Raw genomic sequence first — 21,491 nt, 5'->3', positions numbered from 1 at the left:
TGAGTTTTTATTTCATTTTCTTCTTCTTGAAGGATAATACCAATGTTCTTAATCCATTCCTTCTTATAATTTTTTTCTTGCAAACGACATTACTATATGCTAATTATTGCATATTATTAGATACACAATTTATTTGTAAATTATCTGTAATTTCTGCCATTATTTTTTATTTTAGTTTTCACTTTATTTTCTTTTAAAGAGTATTACCATTGCTTCTAATTTATTCCTCCTTAGAAAGCCTTTTTTGTTTTAGTTTTTATTTTAGTGTAATAGTATAGGACAGTCAAAACCTGGTGCGTGGCCTTCTGTCCATGGTCCGACTTTGTTCTGATCCAAAAGGAGTAATCTATCATGAGGTCAAAACTTTCAATAGACTAAAATTCAGTTACGATGTTGGCTTTTTGTACTCTTATAGGATGGGACTGTAGTAAATAGCCCATTAACGTGCAGCCTTTGGCGCTGATCGCACTAGGCCCCGGCAGGTTTGGCCGAATGCTTTGCCAGATGCTGTTTGTACACATGAGTTTGGGCTTTAACAAAATGTTTTTTCTCTGGCCTAAGAAAAATTGACTGACTCAAACTAATTTCAGTCGACAGACTGTTAGTCGCTCCCATCCTCCTCCATCAAGATAGACAGCCTGTATGCCCTGGACCTGTATTATAGTTTGTATCTTGAATAAATGCCAGACCAATAATGCATAACCCGTATATCACCGTGAAAAAAGTGTGTGGTCAGATTGCAGCGTCCAGGTGCTGCCGCGTCTAATTAAGGGCGTCCAGGATGTCTGCACTCCTTAGTTAAGGGCTTTGCTGAAATTAAAACCCTTAATTAAGTAAAAAAGGGGCTTTGCTGAAATTAAAGCAATGCCAAGGCTTACACTGTTGTTTAGCATGAGTAGCCCCCCAATTATCTTGTAATCTCCCTTGCAAACGATGTAGTTTTTTTATGATCAATAAAGTTTTTTTTGACATGATGATCAATAAAGTTGCCATGTGGTTTTCCCTAACAAAAACGCATATCCCATCAAAAAAAAAAAAGGAAAACGTAGCATGTCGCGCCGGTTGGACATGCTCTAATCTGGTCGAGTCGCACCGCGTAGCCGAGCGGACGACTAGCCAGAGTGACCCGACGCATCGGAGTATGCGAGCAGCCGAGCCGACGCCACCCCCACCCCCCATCTCCGGCGCCGCCCCGCGGCCCCAACTCCGGCCGCCGCTTAGCTCCGCCCGCGCCCTATTAAGCTTGTGAAGAAGCAGAGTTCAGTGGAGAGATTAACGGACCGCCTCGTCGCGGGGGCCTCGATGGACGACCTCACCCCGTCGCCGGCGAGCGAGGTGCCGTTCCGCATCAGCTTCTCCGGCCACGGCGGCCACCTCCGCCTCGACCCTACCCCCACCCGCCCAGCCCCGTGCCCGACTTCGTCCTGGTACGCGACCCCCCCCAAACTCCGTCCCACACTGCACGTTTTTACTCAGTGCGAAGTCTGAACCCTAAACCCAGCGATGCTGTAATGGCAACCGCAGCCGCCGGCCTACCCGCCCGAGAGTCCCAGCAGCGTGAAGGAGTACCTCGAGGCCAATTACCTCAACCCCGAGCTCTACGTCCCCACCGTGGCCAATGACGGCAGGGTGTGGGATGTGGACTGGTTCGACCTCGCCAGGCCGCCTCTGGAGCCCTCTGCCCCCCGCACCATGCTCGTCCCCGCCTGGGAGCCGCCTTTTCGCCGACGATCGTCGTCATCGTCTGAGCAGCAAGTTTGGGACCCTGAGTCTGTGCAGATGGAGATGAGCCAAGTGTTCGACTCGGGGACTGGGGGGATGGTGCCACGGATGCCAGGCCCAGCGAAGGACTTTGTGAGGGGGAGAGTCAACAGCCGGCCGTTCCGCCCGGGGGGCCTGCAGGACGATGCGGCTGAGGCGGCAGCATTGGAGAAGGCATTCCCAGAGGGTGCCCGAAATGGCGATTGGGTGCGTGAGCTTATGAGTGGTGGCCCTGCACTAAACGCTCCACCAGGGTTCCCCAAGGGATTGGACTTGGGCCAGTTGAAGGTTCGTTAAATCTTGAAGTGTGTGTTCATTTTACCAAGGAATGCTGTGGGTGTTCTAAACTGGGGCAGTAACAACTCCTCTCTTATGTTATAGGAGTATAACAGTCACTGGAAGTGTTTCCGTGACGGGGAGCATGTCGAGGAGCAACCTGCATCTTCATCAAATGACTCGACGGTAACCAGCTTAAATGCTTACAGTTCAACATCCACATCCCTGCAGTTTTGGCATTATATTCTGATTGCCCCATGGTCCGGCAGGATAAGTACTCGGTGCAGTTTGATGATTTGTTCAAGATAGCCTGGGATGAAGATGATGCCAACATTGTGTCACATGAAGATGATGGTGAGCAATTGGCTGGAGATGAGGGTACCAATGGTAATTTATTGCCGCCGTAGTTCATATGTTCAAATCACATGAATATATTCTCTTGTTTTGAATCGCAGCAGCTACTTTCTACACCTACAGATATGCCATTTTGACTTTTCAGTCTCAATGCAATAATTTGAATATGTTTTTTAATACTAGCAGAAGACGAAATGAATCATGAAGCCATTTCTAAGATAAGACCAAAGTTTGAAAATGCTGTCTGCAAGGATCACACAAAAACCTACATTTAGATATGGAATATGAAGTAATTGATAAAATGCCTATTACTACTATGTATAGAGTACGGTTTCTCGTGAAAAACAAAACATGTATAAGCTACAGTTACTTAATGAAAAAACTGTATATAGGCTACATGTGTTTCTCAATGCTATTAAGTCTTATCCGGTTCCGTGTTAATCCTTGCATTTCCCAATCGCAGATGTCAATGAACGAAAGGTTGATAAGTTGCAAGATGCTTCTGAAACTCTTACAATGGCAGACACTGACAAACAGGAAACTAATGCCAGAGAAGATATTTCTGAAGCTCAAACTGACTTGGATAAAATGTTATCATCTGAAGTGCAAGATACTCGCAGAGAAACAAGTGGATTAGTTGATGATAAGCCAGCACAGGAGGGCACGGTAGGTGCACATTATTAAAAAAAAAATGTGACTCTTTGCATCTGTTTTGTTTCTTATTACATCATCTTCGTTGGTGCTTGGTGTTGCAGAAGCAGCAACATTTCTGAAGAAAATCGAACTGCTGACTGTTATTTCTTTTCATTTCACTCAATAGGATTGGGCACTCGTTGTTGGGGATAATTCTATTGTGGCGAACTTCCACAAACTTGTTCCAGATATGGCAATTGAATATCCCTTTGAATTGGATAAGTTCCAGAAGGAGGTAACATACTCATCAGCATCTGTACCTTTTATCTGAATATCTGAAGTTTCCAACGCTGATGAGCATCTAGTGTGTTATGCTGTTTAAGAGCATGAACTACATTTCTTTTAACATGATGTTCAATAGGCACAACCATGCCACAGGCTTGTGTAGTGGTTCATGCACCAGTGAATCGGTGATAGCGTGGTACCATATCTCTGTGCTTTGACAGTCTACACCCTTTCCTTGTAAATTACCACGAATAGGAAACATTCAGTTTCAATTTACCTAGCAACTATATTAAAGATTTTTAGATTTGTATCGGAATTAGTTAGGATGGCACAAATTTTCTTTGTGCATGCAAGCTATCAACATTAAGAAACTTGAAGCTGTGAATAATTATGTGTTTTGAAGTCTCAACCTTAGTTCTTAGTGGTTGATAGACTAGGAATTGTGTGCTAAGAACTAATAAATTTGCACTCATATGATTTTACCACCATCTTGTGAAACTCTGAGTGGTTGATAGACTAGGAATTCAACATCCCTTCCAAATTCTCTATCCATCACATGCGGAGACACTTGTGTTCATACTTATGGTTCACACATTGACTACATATGGAAACAAATTCCGTATTATGATAGCTGCAAATGGTACATTCCATTTCTATTTGTTCCTTGTCTTTGGCCCTTTTGGGACACAAGACTGCCATATGAATTTCGAATGGAAGGAAACATCAAGCAAGAAGGGGTGTCCCCTTCATATACTTCTTATCAAAGTTATGCATACAAGCAAGAGCAATCCCTAATTGCTATCACCTTATGGTTAGAATAGTATGGTAATGAATGCTTGATACAATCGCTAACCTGTATTCTTTGTATTTACCATAAATAGGCTATATATTATCTTGAGAAGGGGGAATCAGTCTTTGTGGCAGCCCATACATCAGCAGGAAAGACGGTTGTTGCAGAGTATGCCTTTGCTTTAGCATCAAAAGTACGTCTGACTTCACTGATTCATTTCTGTATATTTTTTCTGAACTGCGGCCTTTCATTCTTCTTATTTACTCTGTTATTTGCGGTCAGCAATGTGCTTGAGTTAGAGGGAGATCTCTAGCTTACTACTTATTACACCTTATAGTTGCTTTGAGAAGTACACAGTATTCCTTATACACTTTCACTTTTACTTTCGTTAGTAGATTTATGTTTAGAGTAATGCATACTTTGTTACACTACTTCTTATGTACTGTAGCAGTCTATTCAGGTCCTCCCAAACATATAATGACATATCTCTATAAAAAGAATGCAAGTGTAGACACTATGATAACAGACGTTATTATGCAGCATTGCACCAGGGCTGTCTATACTGCTCCCATTAAGACTATCAGCAACCAGAAATACCGAGATTTCTGCGGGAAGTTTGATGTGGGACTTCTTACTGGAGATGTTAGCATCAGACCAGAGGCAACTTGCTTAATTATGACAACAGAAATATTGCGCTCAATGCTCTACAGAGGTGCTGATATTATACGGGATATTGAATGGGTATGTCATTGCATTTTTTTTATTTTTCTTAGTGTAATATGCTCTGTTTTTCACTTTCAACTTCACATTTTGCAATCTTATAAAGGGATCATGGATTCATGGTTCATGTTTCTGATGTGTGATTAATGATGCAATCAGGTAATTTTTGATGAAGTGCATTATGTCAATGATGCCGAGAGAGGCGTAGTTTGGGAGGAAGTTATTATAATGCTCCCGAAGCACATTAACATTGTCCTCCTTTCAGCAACGGTATGGATTCAGTGAAAACTGCAATCTTATTACGACTGTTGCAATCAACCAAATATGGTATATATAGTATTGATGTTGAAACTGTTACCTGGTAATAGTTGAGTCATGCCAATTATGCAAGTATGGCATGTCATTTAGTACATAGTCGTTCAGACTTCACTTTAGAACAGGGAATACTAGTACTTTTCAGCTGCCTTTGGATTCTTAATTGATACTGAAGATCTTAAGGTGATTTGGCCGTAGCATTATGGCAAGTATGTGTAAGTTTCATAGTATGGAAGATTGTCTGATTGTGTAAGTTTCATAGCATGCAAGTACGGTCTTATGATCCAGGAACCTAGATTATGTCATACATGTACAGGAAAGTAATTTATTTGCTGGTTGTGGTTATGCAAGTCTCTGGCTGCTACAGTATTCAACTACAACTATTACTGGCTGTAGCAACCGTTTAATGATAAGCAATGGTTAATGTGAAAATTTGATTCCAAACTAACACATTAAATATATTGAAAAAGTGCTTTTCACTGTTGTGCTACGAAAAATCTGAAGTTTGATATTCCATAATATTTCATCCATGTTCAGGTTTACTTTAGGGTTGACTTTTTAATTATTCTGCCAGGTTCCGAATACAGTTGAATTTGCTGACTGGATTGGCCGAACAAAACAGAAGAAAATTCGTGTCACATCGTAAGTGTAACGTGCTATCATTTTGAAGTGGGGGAAAAATGCACAGTTTACCCCTGAACCTATAGTTTGTTAATTCCAACCAGCCACTCTACTATAGTATTTTGTGCAATAAAAATCTTGATAATTGTTTCTGTTGATATAAGCCTATAAGTTAATTATGATGATCCTATTAGGCCTTTTTTTTCACATGTATAATAAATTAATAACATGTCATATGACCTATTAATGGTCTACGCCTACTAAAACTTGCTAGCTAGTAGTATGGATGAGGAGGTGCACGCTTGGATCCCGGAGAAGTAATCAACATGCACGCACATATGAGGAGATTACGTACAAATGCTATGTTAGTCACCTTCATGTAGTTTGATTGAGTCAGTAATTTGTTAGAGGGCCTGGCCGCGTGGATCATGGAGATAATTCAGGTGGTAGTGGCTTGCATGATTAGCTGGTTATCTATTTGATTCATCTTTCAGTGGAACAAAATGTGTCATTTGGTGTTAAACATTTGCCTATCGCAAGTGTGTATTTGTCCCTGAGAGGCTGAGAGAGAATGCAAATGCACTCAGAGAGATAGAGGGAGGAGTTGAATTACACAGGATGGAGTTGAGTAGCTAGAGGAAATGGTCAGGGTACCGCGTTCCTTTGACATGTTTATAGTGGGAGCTGAGTTCTGCTTCTTGCCCTCTCATTTTCCCCTAAAGGAGGGGTATTTTTGAAACACTCTTCTTACTATAGTATACGGACAACAATTTGCCCTTCCCCGATGTGGGGGGCATAACACAAGATACCTTTTTGGCTTGGTTGCACATAATTGGACAGTGTAGGAGCTTCAACAATATTGGGCTCTAGGTGAGGTTAGATAATTCAGCGCCTTACGGTGTAATTTTACATTCTTAACTGCACTTTTGTAATAACATGCTTCCTGTTCTTAAGCTCTTTCAACATATACTTCATCATATCACAATTTGCATCACCGTATGACCACTATATTTCACCAGGACTAACAAAAGGCCTGTTCCCCTCGAGCATTGCCTGTTCTACTCTGGAGAGGTATACAAAGTATGTGAGAAGGATATATTTCTTACTCAAGGATTTAGAGACGCCAAGGACGCTTTCAAAATGAAAAATGCAAACAAGTTTGGAGCGAAACCTGGAACAAAATCAGGAGCTCCTGCAGTACGTGCTGGAACTCAAGGCAGAAATCCAGACACGTCTAGTAAAGGGAGAGATCAGAAGCACCCAAAGCACCACCAAACCAATTCAGGAGCAGCAGCAATTCAGCAAAGCACCTCAGGGTCAAGGAGATCTGAGTCTTCATTCTGGATGCCGCTTATAAATAACCTTTTGAAGAAATCACTTGTGCCTGTATGTGAGAAAGATTGCTTTTGACATCTCTCTCCATGTTTTAATTCACGACGAGTTCTTTGGACCTCATGTTCTTCTGCTTTGAAATGTTACTTTTCATTGTGCATTCTGAACCTAATACTCCGTTGTAGAATAACAATTTATCTTATCATTTTTTGGTCATGAACATAATTTTCCTTTATCTATTGTATGTTACTTAACATTTGACATGACTTTTTCTGATCATTTCTATGGTTCTTCTGCAGGTGGTAATTTTTTGCTTCTCAAAGAACAGGTGTGATAGGTCAGCAGATAGCATGTTTGGTGCTGATCTCACCAGTAGTTCTGATAAAAGCGAAATCCGTGTTTTCTGTGATAAGGCCTTTTCGCGCCTCAAAGGATCTGACAGGAACCTTCCTCAGGTTATCCAATAGCAAAGTTCTTGACTGGTTAGCTTAACTTTGTTTTGATGCTATAGATTTTGACATCTTTGTTAGGTCGTAGGAATACAAAGCCTTCTGCGAAGAGGAATTGGAGTTCACCATGCTGGGCTTCTTCCTATTGTGAAAGAAGTAGTTGAGATGCTGTTTTGTCGCGGTGTGATCAAGGTTAAGCTTCGAACATCTAACTGATATTTCATCTTTGTAAAAGGTTTACTGTGGTCCGCAAACCCCTTATAGTATAGTGCCTAGCACACTTAACATTAAAAATTGGTGGAAATAACCCTCTATGGTGGTTTTGCATGGTGGTGTTTCCACGGTTGCAGCGATTTGAACACATGGAGCTCCAACGTGGATAGGTTAGAATATTGGACAACCACACCATCATGGCCCCGCATGTCATCTTCTTCCTCCTCCCGCCTTCTCTGTCTCTGTCTGTCTGTCTGTCTGTCTGTCTGTCTCTCTCTCTCTCTCTCTCCTGCCCTTGCTGGCCACCTCCACCTACTCCTCTTTGTTAGCCATCACCTCCTTACTCGATGGCCGCGTGCTCCTCCATGCCTTCCAGAGCTCGCTACACTCCACACTGACTTGGAGCAGGATGACGCTCCCGTGTGCCATGGCATGGTGGAATCATCTCCTCAACCCTAGCGTGGATCTGGAGCTGATAGTGATTGATCCATATGCTGCTTGTGTCTCGAGTCCAGTGGTGCAGGTCTGCTGCTCACATGGAGCCGAGCTCATCTCAAATACTGCCAACTAGAGTTGTACTCTTCCTCCCAGCTGATTTTCCGAGCGTCTCCAATGGTGTCTCTCGCCTGAAGAGAGTGAGTGGAACATGATGCCATGTGTCCATGTGGGGTCCTGACATGGCTGTGCAGTCTTCCTTACTTATCTAAGCCGGAGCTCCACCTGTGGAGAACTATTAGCACAGTAGCAAAACCACCTCGTGAAACCGCTCTAAAGGGTTTTCTGCACTGGTTTTGGAAGCTGGGAAGATCAGATGTCAGGTTTGATACTTGTGAGGGTAAACTGGACTTCTCTTTTCGTCTTTCAGTTACATGTTAGAAACTGATGTACTAAGCTAACCAGGATTAACTACTTCTCCATTGTCATCTATCTACTTTTTCTCTTAGTAGTTGCACTTCTTGAAGCCTGAAGGGAAACATTCATGGACGGTCCATATGTTGTAGGATATTTGCTAGATGTAAACAAAGTATACAACTATAAATGCTTACTAGTGAGTAGTGGCTACTAATTGGCAGTTGTGCACTGTGCTCGAATAATCATTGCCGAACCAGTATCATGGGCACAAGGTGTTTAGCTTGAGTGAGCTAACTGTGAAATGATTGTTCGGTTCAAACCAGTGTTGTCAGCTACTAGCTAAACAGTTATATTTTAAAATAGCATGTGCTGCTGCAGTTATATTTTATAAATTAACCAAGTGGGAACCTTTTGACTTGCTTAAACTCGTTGCAGGTACTGTTTTCCACCGAGACATTTGCAATGGGTGTTAATGCTCCTGCAAGAACGGTGAGTTCTTTTTTGTTTCTTCTCTCATACGGAGGGTTTCAGTGTTTCTGTATCTTGTGTTCAGACTTCATATTGCTATTATACTTAAACTAAGCATGGTCGACCCATTCGTAGTTTTACTTATATTTGTACTCCCTCCGTTCCTAAATGTAAGTCTTTTTAGACATTTCAAATGGCAACAACATACGGATGTATGTAGACATATTTTAGAGTGTAGATTCACTCATTTTGCTCCGTATGTAGTCATTTGTTAGAATCACTAGAAAGACTTATATTTAGGAACGGAGGGAGTATATTTGAACTGTGGTAATGAAACCGATCAATTGTCTCGTCATTTTTCGAATTGACTGCAATGTGCTAATGATGCATACCTTATACTTAGTGTAAACTAACATCATTTATTCTGGCTGGTAACTGCTATATCTTTGCAGTTAATTCTAATTGTAGCGAGGTGCTAATGGTCATTTTGTTATGTTTTATAGTTCAGAACCTTGGGAGTCCTTTTTCGATTTATTCATGTGGGAAGCATGAAGTAGTCACCACTTAACACTCACCTCGCTGAGATTTGGGATACAACTGTCAATTTTTTTGTCTTGGCATGTGTATTGGGAGTTTGGGACAATAATATCTAGTGATTGTATTATGGTTTGCAGGTCACTTCTGTTGAATATGCTTTGCACTAGACCAATTTTAATGTATTGTCAGTATCTTGCCAACATTGATTGACAGGTTTCTTTTTCTAAATATATTTTGCAGTTTGCTGTTGACAGTTACACATAATGTCCAGTATTTAGTTCGTGCAAACATAAATGTAGTCAGGCTGATGCACATAGTGTTTTTTCTTATTTCTGTGCGCCGTTTGGAATCAAGCTAATTGTTGCTCATGCTGAGTTTATATGTTTGAGCTTACCATGCCTTTTAAGCCCAAGATTCTGACTGCTCTGTGCCTCCGACTAAACCTTGCAAATTCAACAGGTTGTGTTTGATACTTTAAGGAAGTTTGATGGAAAGGAACATCGAAGGTTACTTCCAGGGGAGTATATTCAAATGGCTGGACGAGCTGGTAGGAGAGGACTAGATACCATAGGTACAGTGATAATGATGTGCCGTGATGAAATTCCTGAAGAAAGTGATTTGAAAAATCTTCTTGTTGGAAAACCAACTCGACTGGAATCTCAGTTTCGACTAACATACACTATGATACTACATCTTCTACGTGTGGAGGAACTTAAGGTATACCTCTCACTGTCGACTAGAAAAGTTTCCTGCTCAGCCATGTTATTTGAATAAGTTTTGTATTTAGATGTGGGTGTATTTCCTGTGACCAACCATCTTTCAATTTCTCGAGCTCATGGGGCAGATGCACTCTGAAATATATATGTTTCAACTTTCAACTCTGGATACTCAAAATTGCAACATAAACTCGACATATATGTCCCTCTTGCTAAACTGCTCAAATCAGCTTATTTCCTCTTATACAATCTTCTTTCTTGAGCTTATCTATGCTGAAGCACATGCATTGCGAATATATATGTTTGAATTATAGACCAAAAACTGAAATAAGCTAGAAATATATGTTGCTCTTGCTTCTGTTAGACATGTATATATTAGCTGTCTGATATCATTATTGTTTTAAGTGGTTTAGTGCATTTTTTATTTGCCTGTATACTGGCTATGGCCTCATGAGAATACAAGTTGCTATTCCTACAGCTGCACTGCTCAACTCAGGTTATTTACTTGTTAAAACACAGTATATTGTCAATCCATGTTTTGATAAATATGTTGACCAGAGAGTCTGTATTCGGGGCTAACACCTTGTACCTGGCATGGGTGGGTGCCCCCATTATCTCTACCATTGGATGTGCGTTGAGATCTGCGCACATTCTCTTACCACAAATATATCGTGAGAGCATGTGCACAAATCTCGAGGTATTGTTTAAATGGCTGACGCAGTGGAAGCGCCCAGCCTACATACAAGCACAAAATCGACTCATGTATTCAACTAAATTTCTTGGCTTGCAGTCTGCTTAATTTGCATTACTGTTTGATGTGAGGTCGCAGGCAGTTGCAATTGGCACTGGTTCTGAATGAGCATAAGATGGAAGTATGATTGATTGCATTGTCGTTAACATTATTATCAGCTGGAAATACTCAATACATGATAAAACTTTGTTAAGTTTAATTTTCTTTTCTCCTAGGCATACTGACTTTACTATCAGTATATATTTTTTGCTTTGGGAGACGCTAGAATGCGTCTTGATGTATTTTATGGAAAGAATAATGCCCAAGGCCAAAAGGCCCTACAGAGGCGGTGACTATGTCTTAGATCGATGTGTGCCACTATGCTCTTTTTAAAATGTTCCAGTGGAAACGGGATATCCTTCACAGATGCATTGTCTTGTAGGTGGAGGACATGCTTAAGAGAAGTTTCGCAGAATTCCATGCACAGAAGGATTTGCCTCAGAAGGAAAAGCTGCTTCTGCAAATGCTACGTCAACCTACAAAGACAATCGAGTGAGACATCAACCCTTCTTTACCAAATTGTATTAATACGGTTGGTGCCGATATTTGATATTCTTGCACTCATGTTTAATTTATGGGTTGGGTATCTAATTTGTGGAACTACAACCCTTGGTAGAATAGACCCAACACAGCTTTAGAGTAATTGGCACTGCAAAGATGTGATAGAAAATACCGTAGTTGGCAAATGTGTTGATCTAGTCTCATTTTTTGGATATGCAAAAACGACCATCTATTCCTAGAGGACTAATCTTTGTTCATCTGTCCAAGTTGGCAAATGAGTAAATACGCCGCAATATCTTATAACCAAATCTTGTAGTAGTCTGTTGGACTTGGTTACAGAAGATAAAAACGATAAAAAAAACCGTAGTTACAGAAATGCAGACATTTATTTACTTAGTCCTCTGCCTCCCAGGCTTCCAGTCATGAACTGTGCATCTAGCCCCCAAAAGGATGGGAGTGTGGCAATATAGTCATTTTCTGCAGCACCTTGCAGGACTAGATGTACAGTTGGGTTGATCCAGGGCACATATCATAGAATCAGTCCTCTGTGTGATCTTTGGATGTTATCAAATGCTAAGCTGATATGTTTGGTACTTGGTATTTTCTTTTGTATACAGTTAATAAACAAATAAACATACAGCTCAGTGGATAGAGTGTTTGTTTCCTATGCAGAAGGTCGTAGGTTTTATCCCTACTTGGCGCGGTTCAGTCTTTTTCCTCCTTGTTAACAACCTTGTTAACAATCATTTGTTGGGCCTTTTTGGGGCTTCCTTATTTAGTATTACATTTTCATCATTTTCTTCGCAGTGTTATCTATATAGCACTATGAAGCATTTAACTCGTTTTTGGTAAAGCACTAACCATATAGTGTAATAATAATAAAAAAGTTGCAAGATCGTATATTACATGCAATAAATTATCCTATCTGCATCATAATCTATTAAATTCATTCTTAAATCATCAGGTGCATAAAAGGGGAGCCTTCTATTGAAGAATATTACGATATGTTTCTAGAAGCCGAAGAACACAGGGAATTTGTCACAGAAGCAATTATGCAGTTGCACACTACTCAGCAGTTCCTTGCGCCTGGAAGATTGGTGGTTGTTAAATCCAAATCTGTATGTATTCATTCTATTGGGTTGCATTTTACGCATGCTTTATTTTTGCTGTTCATCCTTTCAACGATTTTTTTGTTTACTTATCCTGTCACAAATAAGAATTCAATTTTGCGACCTTTTATTAAACAAATAAGGATCCCATCCCAAGGGGAGAAATCCTTAAATTCAGGTGACATGGGTATACACACAAGTAGCTTACTGGAGTTGAGCTTGGCCCAAATTCAGTCTTGTGTTTGAAATTAAGCTTGATATCTGCATCTTCTTGATTCAAAACTGAACTAAATTTCTGTTGGACCTCAATTAACTTACCACCTTTGAGCTTCTTTCTCAGCACCTCCAGTTTGAATGATAAGGACTTTGACCAGCCATTTTAAGCAAGCTACATTTACTGTGGACTTCTTGTGGCACTTCTATGTAATTTATTTGATTCGACGCAAGAAGTCTTGTCACTTCTATATAATGAATTTGAGAGGTCATCCAGGGGCTTACTGACTAGCACCATGGTTGGTGGGATAGACAGCTTGGGTTCGGTCCTCACTTGTACCTTAATCTACTTGATTTCATATAGGTTCTAATATTGAAACATCTTTTCTACGCTTCTACCATGGATTATGATAAACCACAGTAGGCTTGAGGATATAGCGGTGCTTTGCGCTTACTTATTTCTCCTACTTTTATTACAAATGGTTACTGGCACAACAGTGGCATCTTTTCCGCATTATAATGTGTATGTTATATGACAGGATGATGATCACTTGCTTGGCGTAATCGTGAAAAATCCATCCGCTACACTAAAGCAGTATGTTGTTCTTGTACTGACCGGTGATTGCACTTCATCTGCACTAGCCCCTAATTTATCCAGTCAAAGTGAGAAGGGGCCAGGGGATTCTCAAGGATATTTTATTATCCCGCCGAAAGGAAAACGTGGCATGGATGATGATTTTTTCTCTTCCTCTAGAACACGAAAAAGTTCAGGTGTTATCAATATAAAGCTACCATACATGGGGGACGCATCTGGAATGGGTTTTGAAGTAAGAGCTGTGGAGAATAAAGAGATTATTAGTATATGTATAAGCAAAATAAAGATTGATCAAGTCGGACTCCTTGAAGACATTAGCAAAACAGTTTACGCTAAAACAGTTCAAATGCTTATTAAAGAGCAGACAGATGGAAAGTACCCTCCTGCGCTAGATGCAATAAAAGGTACAGATATTCTGTGATGGCTAAACTGCCATATAAAATCTTGTGCTATTCCATTAAAGGTCAAATCAGATTGGAAAAAAGACCTTGTCAGCATGCTGATTATTGTGTTCATCTAGTATGTTCCAATTCGTTTATAGTCAATCTTGTAAGTAGAATAAGTTACAGGGCTATGGTGTACGTGTTCTTATGGCTTATACTTCCCTTAACTCCTAAGGTGTTTGTGCTAGAGAGACTTGAATGAGCAAGAATTATTGATTGCAACTAGGATAAAGCAAACAAAATGTGATCATATAACTCTTAATTTTCACTATCTTATTAGTACAGTAGAACTTGTCTTGAGTTCCCTGATGTAACATCAGCATTTGATGATTTACCTAACCGATGTGAATTTATTTAGGCGTTTCTTTCGATTGGAAAGAGCTCAATAATCTTTTAATGCTTTGTTCCACTTCCCGCACTTGATTTGTCAACTGTTTCAACTTGTTTATTTTTGATGCAATGCAGACCTAAAAATGAAAGACATGGATCAAGTTAAAAGATATCATGCACATAACAACCTACTGGAAGAAATGTCTAAAAACAAGTGCCATGGTTGTATAAAATTGAAGGAACATAAGTCAATGATGAAGGATCAAAAGATGCACAAGGATGAGCTGGATCAACTGAAATACCAAATGTCAGATGAGGCACTTCAGCAGATGCCACAGTTTCAAGGCAGAGTAAGACTTTACATATTTTTTCTTGTTCTTGTGGGTAGATTAGAAAAAAAGTAAGTTCCTTAAGCAACCATATCTATTATTTCTGGCACAACAAAATCCAAGGGGATTGGGAAACTCAAAATTTCGTAATTTGTCCAATCATTTCTGATCTGGGTCTGAACATGAGGTTTTTTGGTTTTTATCCTACTGCATTGAAAGTTGAAACAATGGTTTGGTTTTGAGTATAAATCATGAGGCTAGTTTTTTTTCCCATGGAATGTGTTTATGTAGGCTCAGTTCAAACAGAATATCATAATTGGCATGCTGAGTGGTCCAGTTACACATGTTTGTGTTGGGAAACTGTCATAGTTGATTAGTTACCGTGGATTGCTCAAAAGGCCGCAACCAGGATATCAAGAGGGAAATATCATTTCTTGGAGTGTGGACCACATGCACCTCAATTAATATTTTGACCCTTTAAGATTTCTGTTATAACAATTTTATTTTTCCATATGTGCAGATAGATGTACTAAAGGAGATCCATTACATCGATTCCGATCTTGTTGTGCAACTTAAGGGCAGAGTGGCATGTGAAATGAACTCTGGTGAAGAGTTAATATCAACAGAGTGTTTATTTGAGAATCAGTTGGATGAATTAGAACCCGAAGAAGCTGTGGCTATTATGTCTGCATTTGTTTTCCAACAACGGAACGCGTCAGAACCATCTCTCACTCCGAAACTGGCTGATGCCAAAAAGAGGTTAGTTTCTTTTCGTTGCCTGCTTCTAGTGCTTATCTCTCCAACACACCTTGTGTGTTGGACCTGGTAACTTTGCCAAGTACTACCTCTGTTTCTTACATTAATGAACAGAGGGTGTAATTGCTTACATGATACATACCTCAAGTACCTTCTGTTCTCTCTGTCTCCGTATTAGGCTCTATGACACGGCAATCAGCTTGGGACAGCTCCAAAAGAGGCACGAGGTGCCTGTGGATCCTGAGGAGTATGCACGTGATAATCTCAAGTTTGGTCTTGTTGAGGTTGTCTACGAATGGGCAAAGGTATTGCCACTACACACATCTTGGTAGGAACTCTTTCTGTGGGATGGGTGTAAAATTCTAAGTCTTTTTCTGCCGGGTCGATGTGCAGGGAACGCCTTTCGCGGACATATGTGAGCTGACAGATGTATCTGAAGGGCTGATTGTAAGAACAATTGTGCGGTTGGATGAAACATGTAGGGAGTTCAGGAATGCGGCTTCCATAATGGGCAACTCTGCTTTGTACAAGAAAATGGAGATCGCGTCCAACGCAATCAAGCGTGACATTGTCTTTGCAGCAAGTTTGTATGTCACAGGAATATGATGCATGTAGGCCCGGTGTAGCCTAAACCTAGCGGTGTTTGTAAGTAGAGAAATTCCTGTTCTGGATGTCTAATTTCTTCACAAGCCCAATCATGACAAGCGCACAACTGTAAAGATGTTTTTAGTGACAGTACCATCTGACACCGTTGACACCAGGTGCCCATGAGTGAGCAGAATCAACAAAATCTACTGCATTGTCTGATCAATTTCTGATGTTTTTAAGAGCAACTCCAATGGGGCGACCCATTTCGTCCGCCCGCGTCCGTTTTTCATTCGTGGGCAACCCATTCCCGGCCCAATTTTGAGCTGGATTTGCATCTGCGCGGACACGAGACGGACGCGCGCGCGTGCCTACTCCTCTTCCCGGGTTCCCCGGTCGGTGGCAGCCATCACCATTTCCTTCCATTTTTTCCAAAAACACTCCCGCCCGCGCGCGTCCCCGCCCCCCAACCAGCCATGGAGGACGCCATTGACCTCGACCTTGATGCCGCCACCGGCCTCGCCACCCTCGCCTTGTCCGGCGCCGTCGCCCCCTCCGGGAAAGGCAAGCCTCGTGCCCCGCGCAAGACCGCCGCCGTGACCAAGCCGAAGAAGATGATGACGCCCAAACAGCTGGCAAGGGAGTCGGCCAAGAGGAAGGGCCGGAGGCACGTCGCGGACGCGAGGGATGAGGCCGCCGTCGCCGCGCAGCAGGAGTTCACCAACGCCCGCGTCGCGGCGGCAACGAGGGAGGCGCTCTACATGCTAGGGGTAAACCCTAGCCAGCACAGCCTCGTCCAAGTCGTCGTCGCCGCGGCCAGCACCGGCTCGTCGGCGTTTCCTCGGATGGTGCTGCCCGACTCACCCCGCGTGTCGGCTTGCAACCCGGTCCCCGGCTTCCACATCTACCCGCGGGCCTCCCGCCTCTTCGGGGAGTGCTCACCCGACGTGAGCGTGGTCGCGCCTTCCACGCCCGCGCCCGCGCCCATCGACCTCAACGCCACCCCGGTGGTCGGTGGCTCGTCGTCCGGCGGCACGAGGAAACGCGCGCGGTAGATGCCGGTGGGCGGGCTCCTGGACGCCCGTAACCTGTTCAAGGAAATGCCGTCCGCCGTCGATGAGGACTACATGCAAAACCTCATCTTCGAGGGTGGTGCGCCGGGCGCTGGCTACGATCCCGACGAGACACAAAGCCAAGACGGCCGCGGGGCGTTCACGCCGGCCGCTGGCTATGATCCCAATCAGGCGGCCTTCATGCATGATCAGGTCGGCATCGACCTGGACGGCTTCCCCCTCGACCACGAGTTCCCGGACGACTATGGGCTAGAGGAAGAGGACGAGTGCGACATCGAAGTGGAGCCTTTGTTCGAGGACGAGCTCGCCAACCAAGCCGCTGGTCCTAAGCCGAAGCGCAAGAGCAAGCGCACGAAGGCGTACACAGCTGCCGAGGACAAGCTTCTTTGCGAGTGTTGGCGAGACATTGGACAAGACCCAAAGATGGGCGCTGAGCAAAAGCATTCGACCTTTTGGACTCGTGTGCACCGAGAGTTTCATGAGCGCAAGAAGTTTCCACCTTACCAATTTATGAGCACGCGCGGGTGGGTCTCCATTTCCAAGCGGTGAAGGGTGATCCAACAAGAGTGCAATAAGTTTTGCGCCACCCTTGAGAGCGTCAAGGCCCGCCCCGTGAGCGGCATCGGCATGCAAGACATGGTATGATAGCAAGCAAGCCGCCCTCTTTTGTGCCATCAAGATCATCCTTTTACGTCTTCATTTGCTATCACTTGCCATATGCTTGCATGGAAACATTTTGTAGGCATTTCAAGCTTTGGAGGCATTCAAGGTTCAACAAAATGGCAAGTGCTTCAACCTCTCCCATTGCTATCGGGTCATCAAGGATGAAGAGAAGTTCAAGGCACAATATGCCGCACTCAAGGCACGTGGGGGAAGAAAGCCGTGGAGGATGTTGGGGAGGGCGAGCCGGCACGGCCGCGGGGGAAGACCAACTCCAAGAAGGAGGACAAGCGAGATGCGGCCACCAACGCCTTGATCGCAAGCGTGGACGGCATGATGAATAAGAAGGACTCAAGGGAGGAGGAGCGCCGGCGTTTCAAGGCGGAGCAAATGGATGCTTTCATGGAGATCCAAAGGAGAAGGCTTGATCTTGACGCCGAGAAGCAAGCCAAGATGTTCGAGCTCGAGGCGAAGAAGCAAGCCAAGATGCTAGAGATCGAGGCCGCCAACGCCAAGACCAAGGCGAAAGAAGGGGCTCTTGCGAGCATGATGACCGGGGCGGAGATCATGAAGGTGGATCTCAACACCGTGTCGCCAAGGAAGACGCCGTGGTTCGAGAAGATGCAGGTCGACATGCTCAAGTTCGACGACGAGTGATCTATGGCGGCGAGGGCCATCTTTTTTGTATGCCGGCAAGTGTGCCGGCATGACCACGGGAGCCGCGATGGCGTGGTCGAACTCAAGTCCTACCCTTTTTTGTGTGCTGGCATGTGTGCCGGCCGGCTGACGAGTGCGCCAACATGAACTGTGGTGATATTTTCTGAAACCGGCATTGTATGCCAGCGCTGGCATGAGACATGGCCGCTGGCATGATCGGCCGCGGGCCCTTTTTATTTAAAAATTGAATGCGGACATGAAATGGGTCAGCGCGTTGGGCGCACTGCCGACCCAAATACAAAACTGGGCGGACGCCTGGCGGACGGCCGACCCAAACGAATAAAAAACGGACAAATGCGCCGTCCGTTCGGGTCGGCCCGTTGGAGTTGCTCTAACCGACAGACATGTACAAGAAGAATTGCTATGACTTCACAAAGCTATACAGGCCTATAAATGTTCAAGTCAGTAATCATTGGCAACATTTACAGAACGTAAAATCCTGGGTGTACGTATAATTCAGCCCTCCTCCCCAAACTCTCTGGTGAACCTCGTGTACACTCCCAGCTCCGCCTTGCTCACCGTCGGTCTCTGCCTCGCAAGGACCTTGTCGAAGTCTGTCCTGGAGATCGGAGGTGGGGTAATCTACATCGCCATAGGAAAAATCACCTGAGCAAAAGATGAACAAGGCAAGAGAGAGGTAGAATAACACGCTGACTGCATTTTATAGTGTTCACCTGGTCAGCCATGCCTTCCGCCGCGAGCTCCTCCATGGTGGTCTGCACGGCCCCCGGTTGCTTTGGCCCGCACGGCGTCCACGTGCCGCCGCCGTCCTCTGACCTGAAGAAGAACATGGCGTCCTGCGTCTTGCGTATGGGCTCAAACAGCACGTCCTTCAACTGTCAAAAGCGCGCAAGTGAGAAGTATCAGTATCTCGACACCATATGTTTATTGTGTGCAAGAAAAGGCTGGGGGGAGTATGGTGACATACGCAGACGGCGATATCCGAGCCGGAGAAGCCATCTGTCCGGTGAGCCACGCTCTCGAAATCGCTCTTGGTCAGGCTGTGTGGGGTGTCGCCGAGATGGACCTGCGAAGGTGAAGTCTGAGTTAACTGAACCTTGTAGCGGTGACAGATGTTAAGGGTGACTGAAGTTTGGTAGCAATGTCAGGGTGGGGTAGAGTTGACTTAAGTTTTCTTTTGGTCAGCTCATTACCTTGAGCATGCGTTGTCTAGCTTTAAGGTCAGGCAGTGGAATGTAGATGCGTTTGTCGAAACGTCGCCTCACGGCCTGGGGCACAAGTATGACAGGTTCAGTACTGTAAGGATAACACACAACACAGATGTACATTGCATTTGTTTTTCCACAGAAAATATGCACACTGTAATTATATGAATGTTTGATAAATGTCTACCTGATCCAGAGCATATGGAGTGTTTGTAGCAGCAAGAACAAGGACCTTGTCATCGTTATGGCCAACACCCTGTAACATTACAAGCATGGCAAAAAATGTGTTTAGTTACTACTGAAGAAACTGTGATCGATGGCAGTTGCCTTGCAAATTTTAAATTTATAGACAGATAGATGCATGTGGTTGCTTTGACAATCTGAGCCACTGTATTCTACTACCTCCATTCTAAAATATAAGACGTTTTGGTAGGTTATAAACTAGCCTACCAAAACGTCTTATATTTTGGAATGGAGGTAGTAAATTGATCGAAGGACAACGATCCTGCTAGTTTCTTGTAAAAGGAAGACACTGACAAGTGTTCTACAATGTCTGAAGAAGTCACCTGCATTTGGACGAGCAGCTCCGTCTTAACCCTCCTAGAAGACTCGCTTTCATTACCTTCCCCACGTTGCCCACACAAAGAATCAATTTCATCAATGAAGATGATGGAGGGGGCATTTTCACGAGCCATTTCGAACAGGTTTGCGACCAGCTTTTCGCTTTCTCCCATCCACTTTGAAAGAAGATCCGACGAAGATATACTACAGTTAGTTCAACACTGAACATTAGTCCATAAGTGGCAGGATGGTGATGATATACTAATTCAAACCTTGGCTCCAAACATCAGCATTGCAACAAAAATTAATGTGCCTCTGTTGAGTAAGCATTGCATATAACATGTTTGGTCTGGAACATAATTGTCAATCAATGTGCCTCTGTAGTTGGAGCACATGACTGGAACTGCAAGAGAAGTGAATCGCAGCAATCACCTGAAGAAGGTGGAGTCGGCCTCCGTGGCGACGGCTTTGGCCAAGTAGGACTTCCCCGTCCCCGGCGGCCCGTACAGGAGGAACGCCCTCCACGGCCTCCGCTTGCCTGCAATTAATCGTGCGACACATTTTGATCGGGTCACAAACAGGCGCTTCCTCCGAATTGAGGCGAAAAGGACGAAGAATCTCGTGGCACCTGATCACGTACCGGTGAAGAACTGCGGGAACCTGACGGGGAGCACGACGGCCTCCTGCAGCGCCTGCTTGGCGCCGTCGAGCCCGGCGACGTCGCTCCACCTCACGTTGGGCTTCTCGGAGACGATCGCCGAGTGGAGCCCCGCACGGAGCTTGGCCCGCTCCGAGGCGCGCTCGTCGTCCTCGCCCCCGCCGCCGCGGGGGTCCTTCTTCCTGGTCGCCGCCGCCGCCACGCCGTCGCCGCCGGGCCCGCAGGGGGCGGGACTGCCGTCGAGGAGCGCGCGGATCTCCTCGGCGCGGGCGACGTACCCCGGGAGCCTGGCGGCGATGGCGTCGCGGACCCTGGGGTTGTGCTCGTACTTGAGGTGCGCCGCGAAGTAGTCGAGCGCCTGCACGTAGTGCTGGAGCGCGGCCGCGTAGTCGCCGGCGTCGTCCTCCTGCACCGCCCGCCGGACCAGCGCGACCGCCTGGTCCTTCATGGCGCCGTACATCGTCGGCAGCCTCGATCGATCGCTACGCCCGCGCGGGGTTGCGGTTGGAGAAGGGAGAGGAGGAACTTGAACGCGACGGACTCGTGCGGTGCGGTCTGGTCACCTTTGGGCTCGCCCATCCCCACATGTCAGAGAGGCAGAGAGCAGGGAAAAAAAAGAAGAAGCCGTAATGCTGGGCCGTGAAAGGATGGATGCTGCCGTGGTGTTTTTGTTGGGCCCGTTG

The 21,491-nt window shown here is 44.4% G+C and overlaps 1 protein-coding gene and 1 pseudogene across 1 annotated transcript; one reads left to right on the top strand and one right to left on the bottom strand.

Moving 5' to 3' along the window:
• Window positions 1-1,100: 1,100 nt before the first annotated feature.
• LOC123143923 (DExH-box ATP-dependent RNA helicase DExH11-like) lies at window positions 1,101-16,215 on the top strand (annotated as a pseudogene).
• Window positions 16,216-18,768: 2,553 nt separating this feature from the next.
• On the bottom strand, window positions 18,769-21,369 carry LOC123141264 (protein SUPPRESSOR OF K(+) TRANSPORT GROWTH DEFECT 1). The gene is made up of 8 exons (XM_044560445.1): window positions 20,791-21,369; window positions 20,583-20,688; window positions 20,156-20,354; window positions 19,777-19,845; window positions 19,578-19,652; window positions 19,352-19,450; window positions 19,098-19,259; window positions 18,769-19,005 (listed from the first exon to the last, which is right to left on the bottom strand). The coding sequence occupies exons 1-8, from the start codon at window positions 21,266-21,268 to the stop codon at window positions 18,880-18,882; spliced, it is 1,314 nt and encodes a 437-aa protein (XP_044416380.1). The 5' UTR covers window positions 21,269-21,369; the 3' UTR covers window positions 18,769-18,879.
• Window positions 21,370-21,491: the final 122 nt, after the last annotated feature.

Source organism: Triticum aestivum, chromosome 6D, assembly GCF_018294505.1.
Source record: "Triticum aestivum cultivar Chinese Spring chromosome 6D, IWGSC CS RefSeq v2.1, whole genome shotgun sequence".
NCBI lineage: Eukaryota > Viridiplantae > Streptophyta > Magnoliopsida > Poales > Poaceae > Triticum > Triticum aestivum.
The sequence above is the reverse complement of the archived record's forward strand: the minus strand, read 5'-3'. Positions and strand labels throughout refer to the sequence as shown.

Bases quoted from the DNA above. Each gene is read 5' to 3' on its own strand.
- LOC123141264 (XM_044560445.1), bottom strand. From the start codon at position 21,268: ATGTACGGCGCCATGAAGGACCAGGCGGTCGCGCTGGTCCGGCGGGCG. The intron at 19,260-19,351 runs GTATGTCACCAT...CGCTTTTGACAG, and splicing joins GCTCGGATATCGCCGTCTGC to TTGAAGGACGTGCTGTTTGA. The intron at 19,006-19,097 runs GTGAACACTATA...ATGGCGATGTAG, and splicing joins CGGAAGGCATGGCTGACCAG to ATTACCCCACCTCCGATCTC.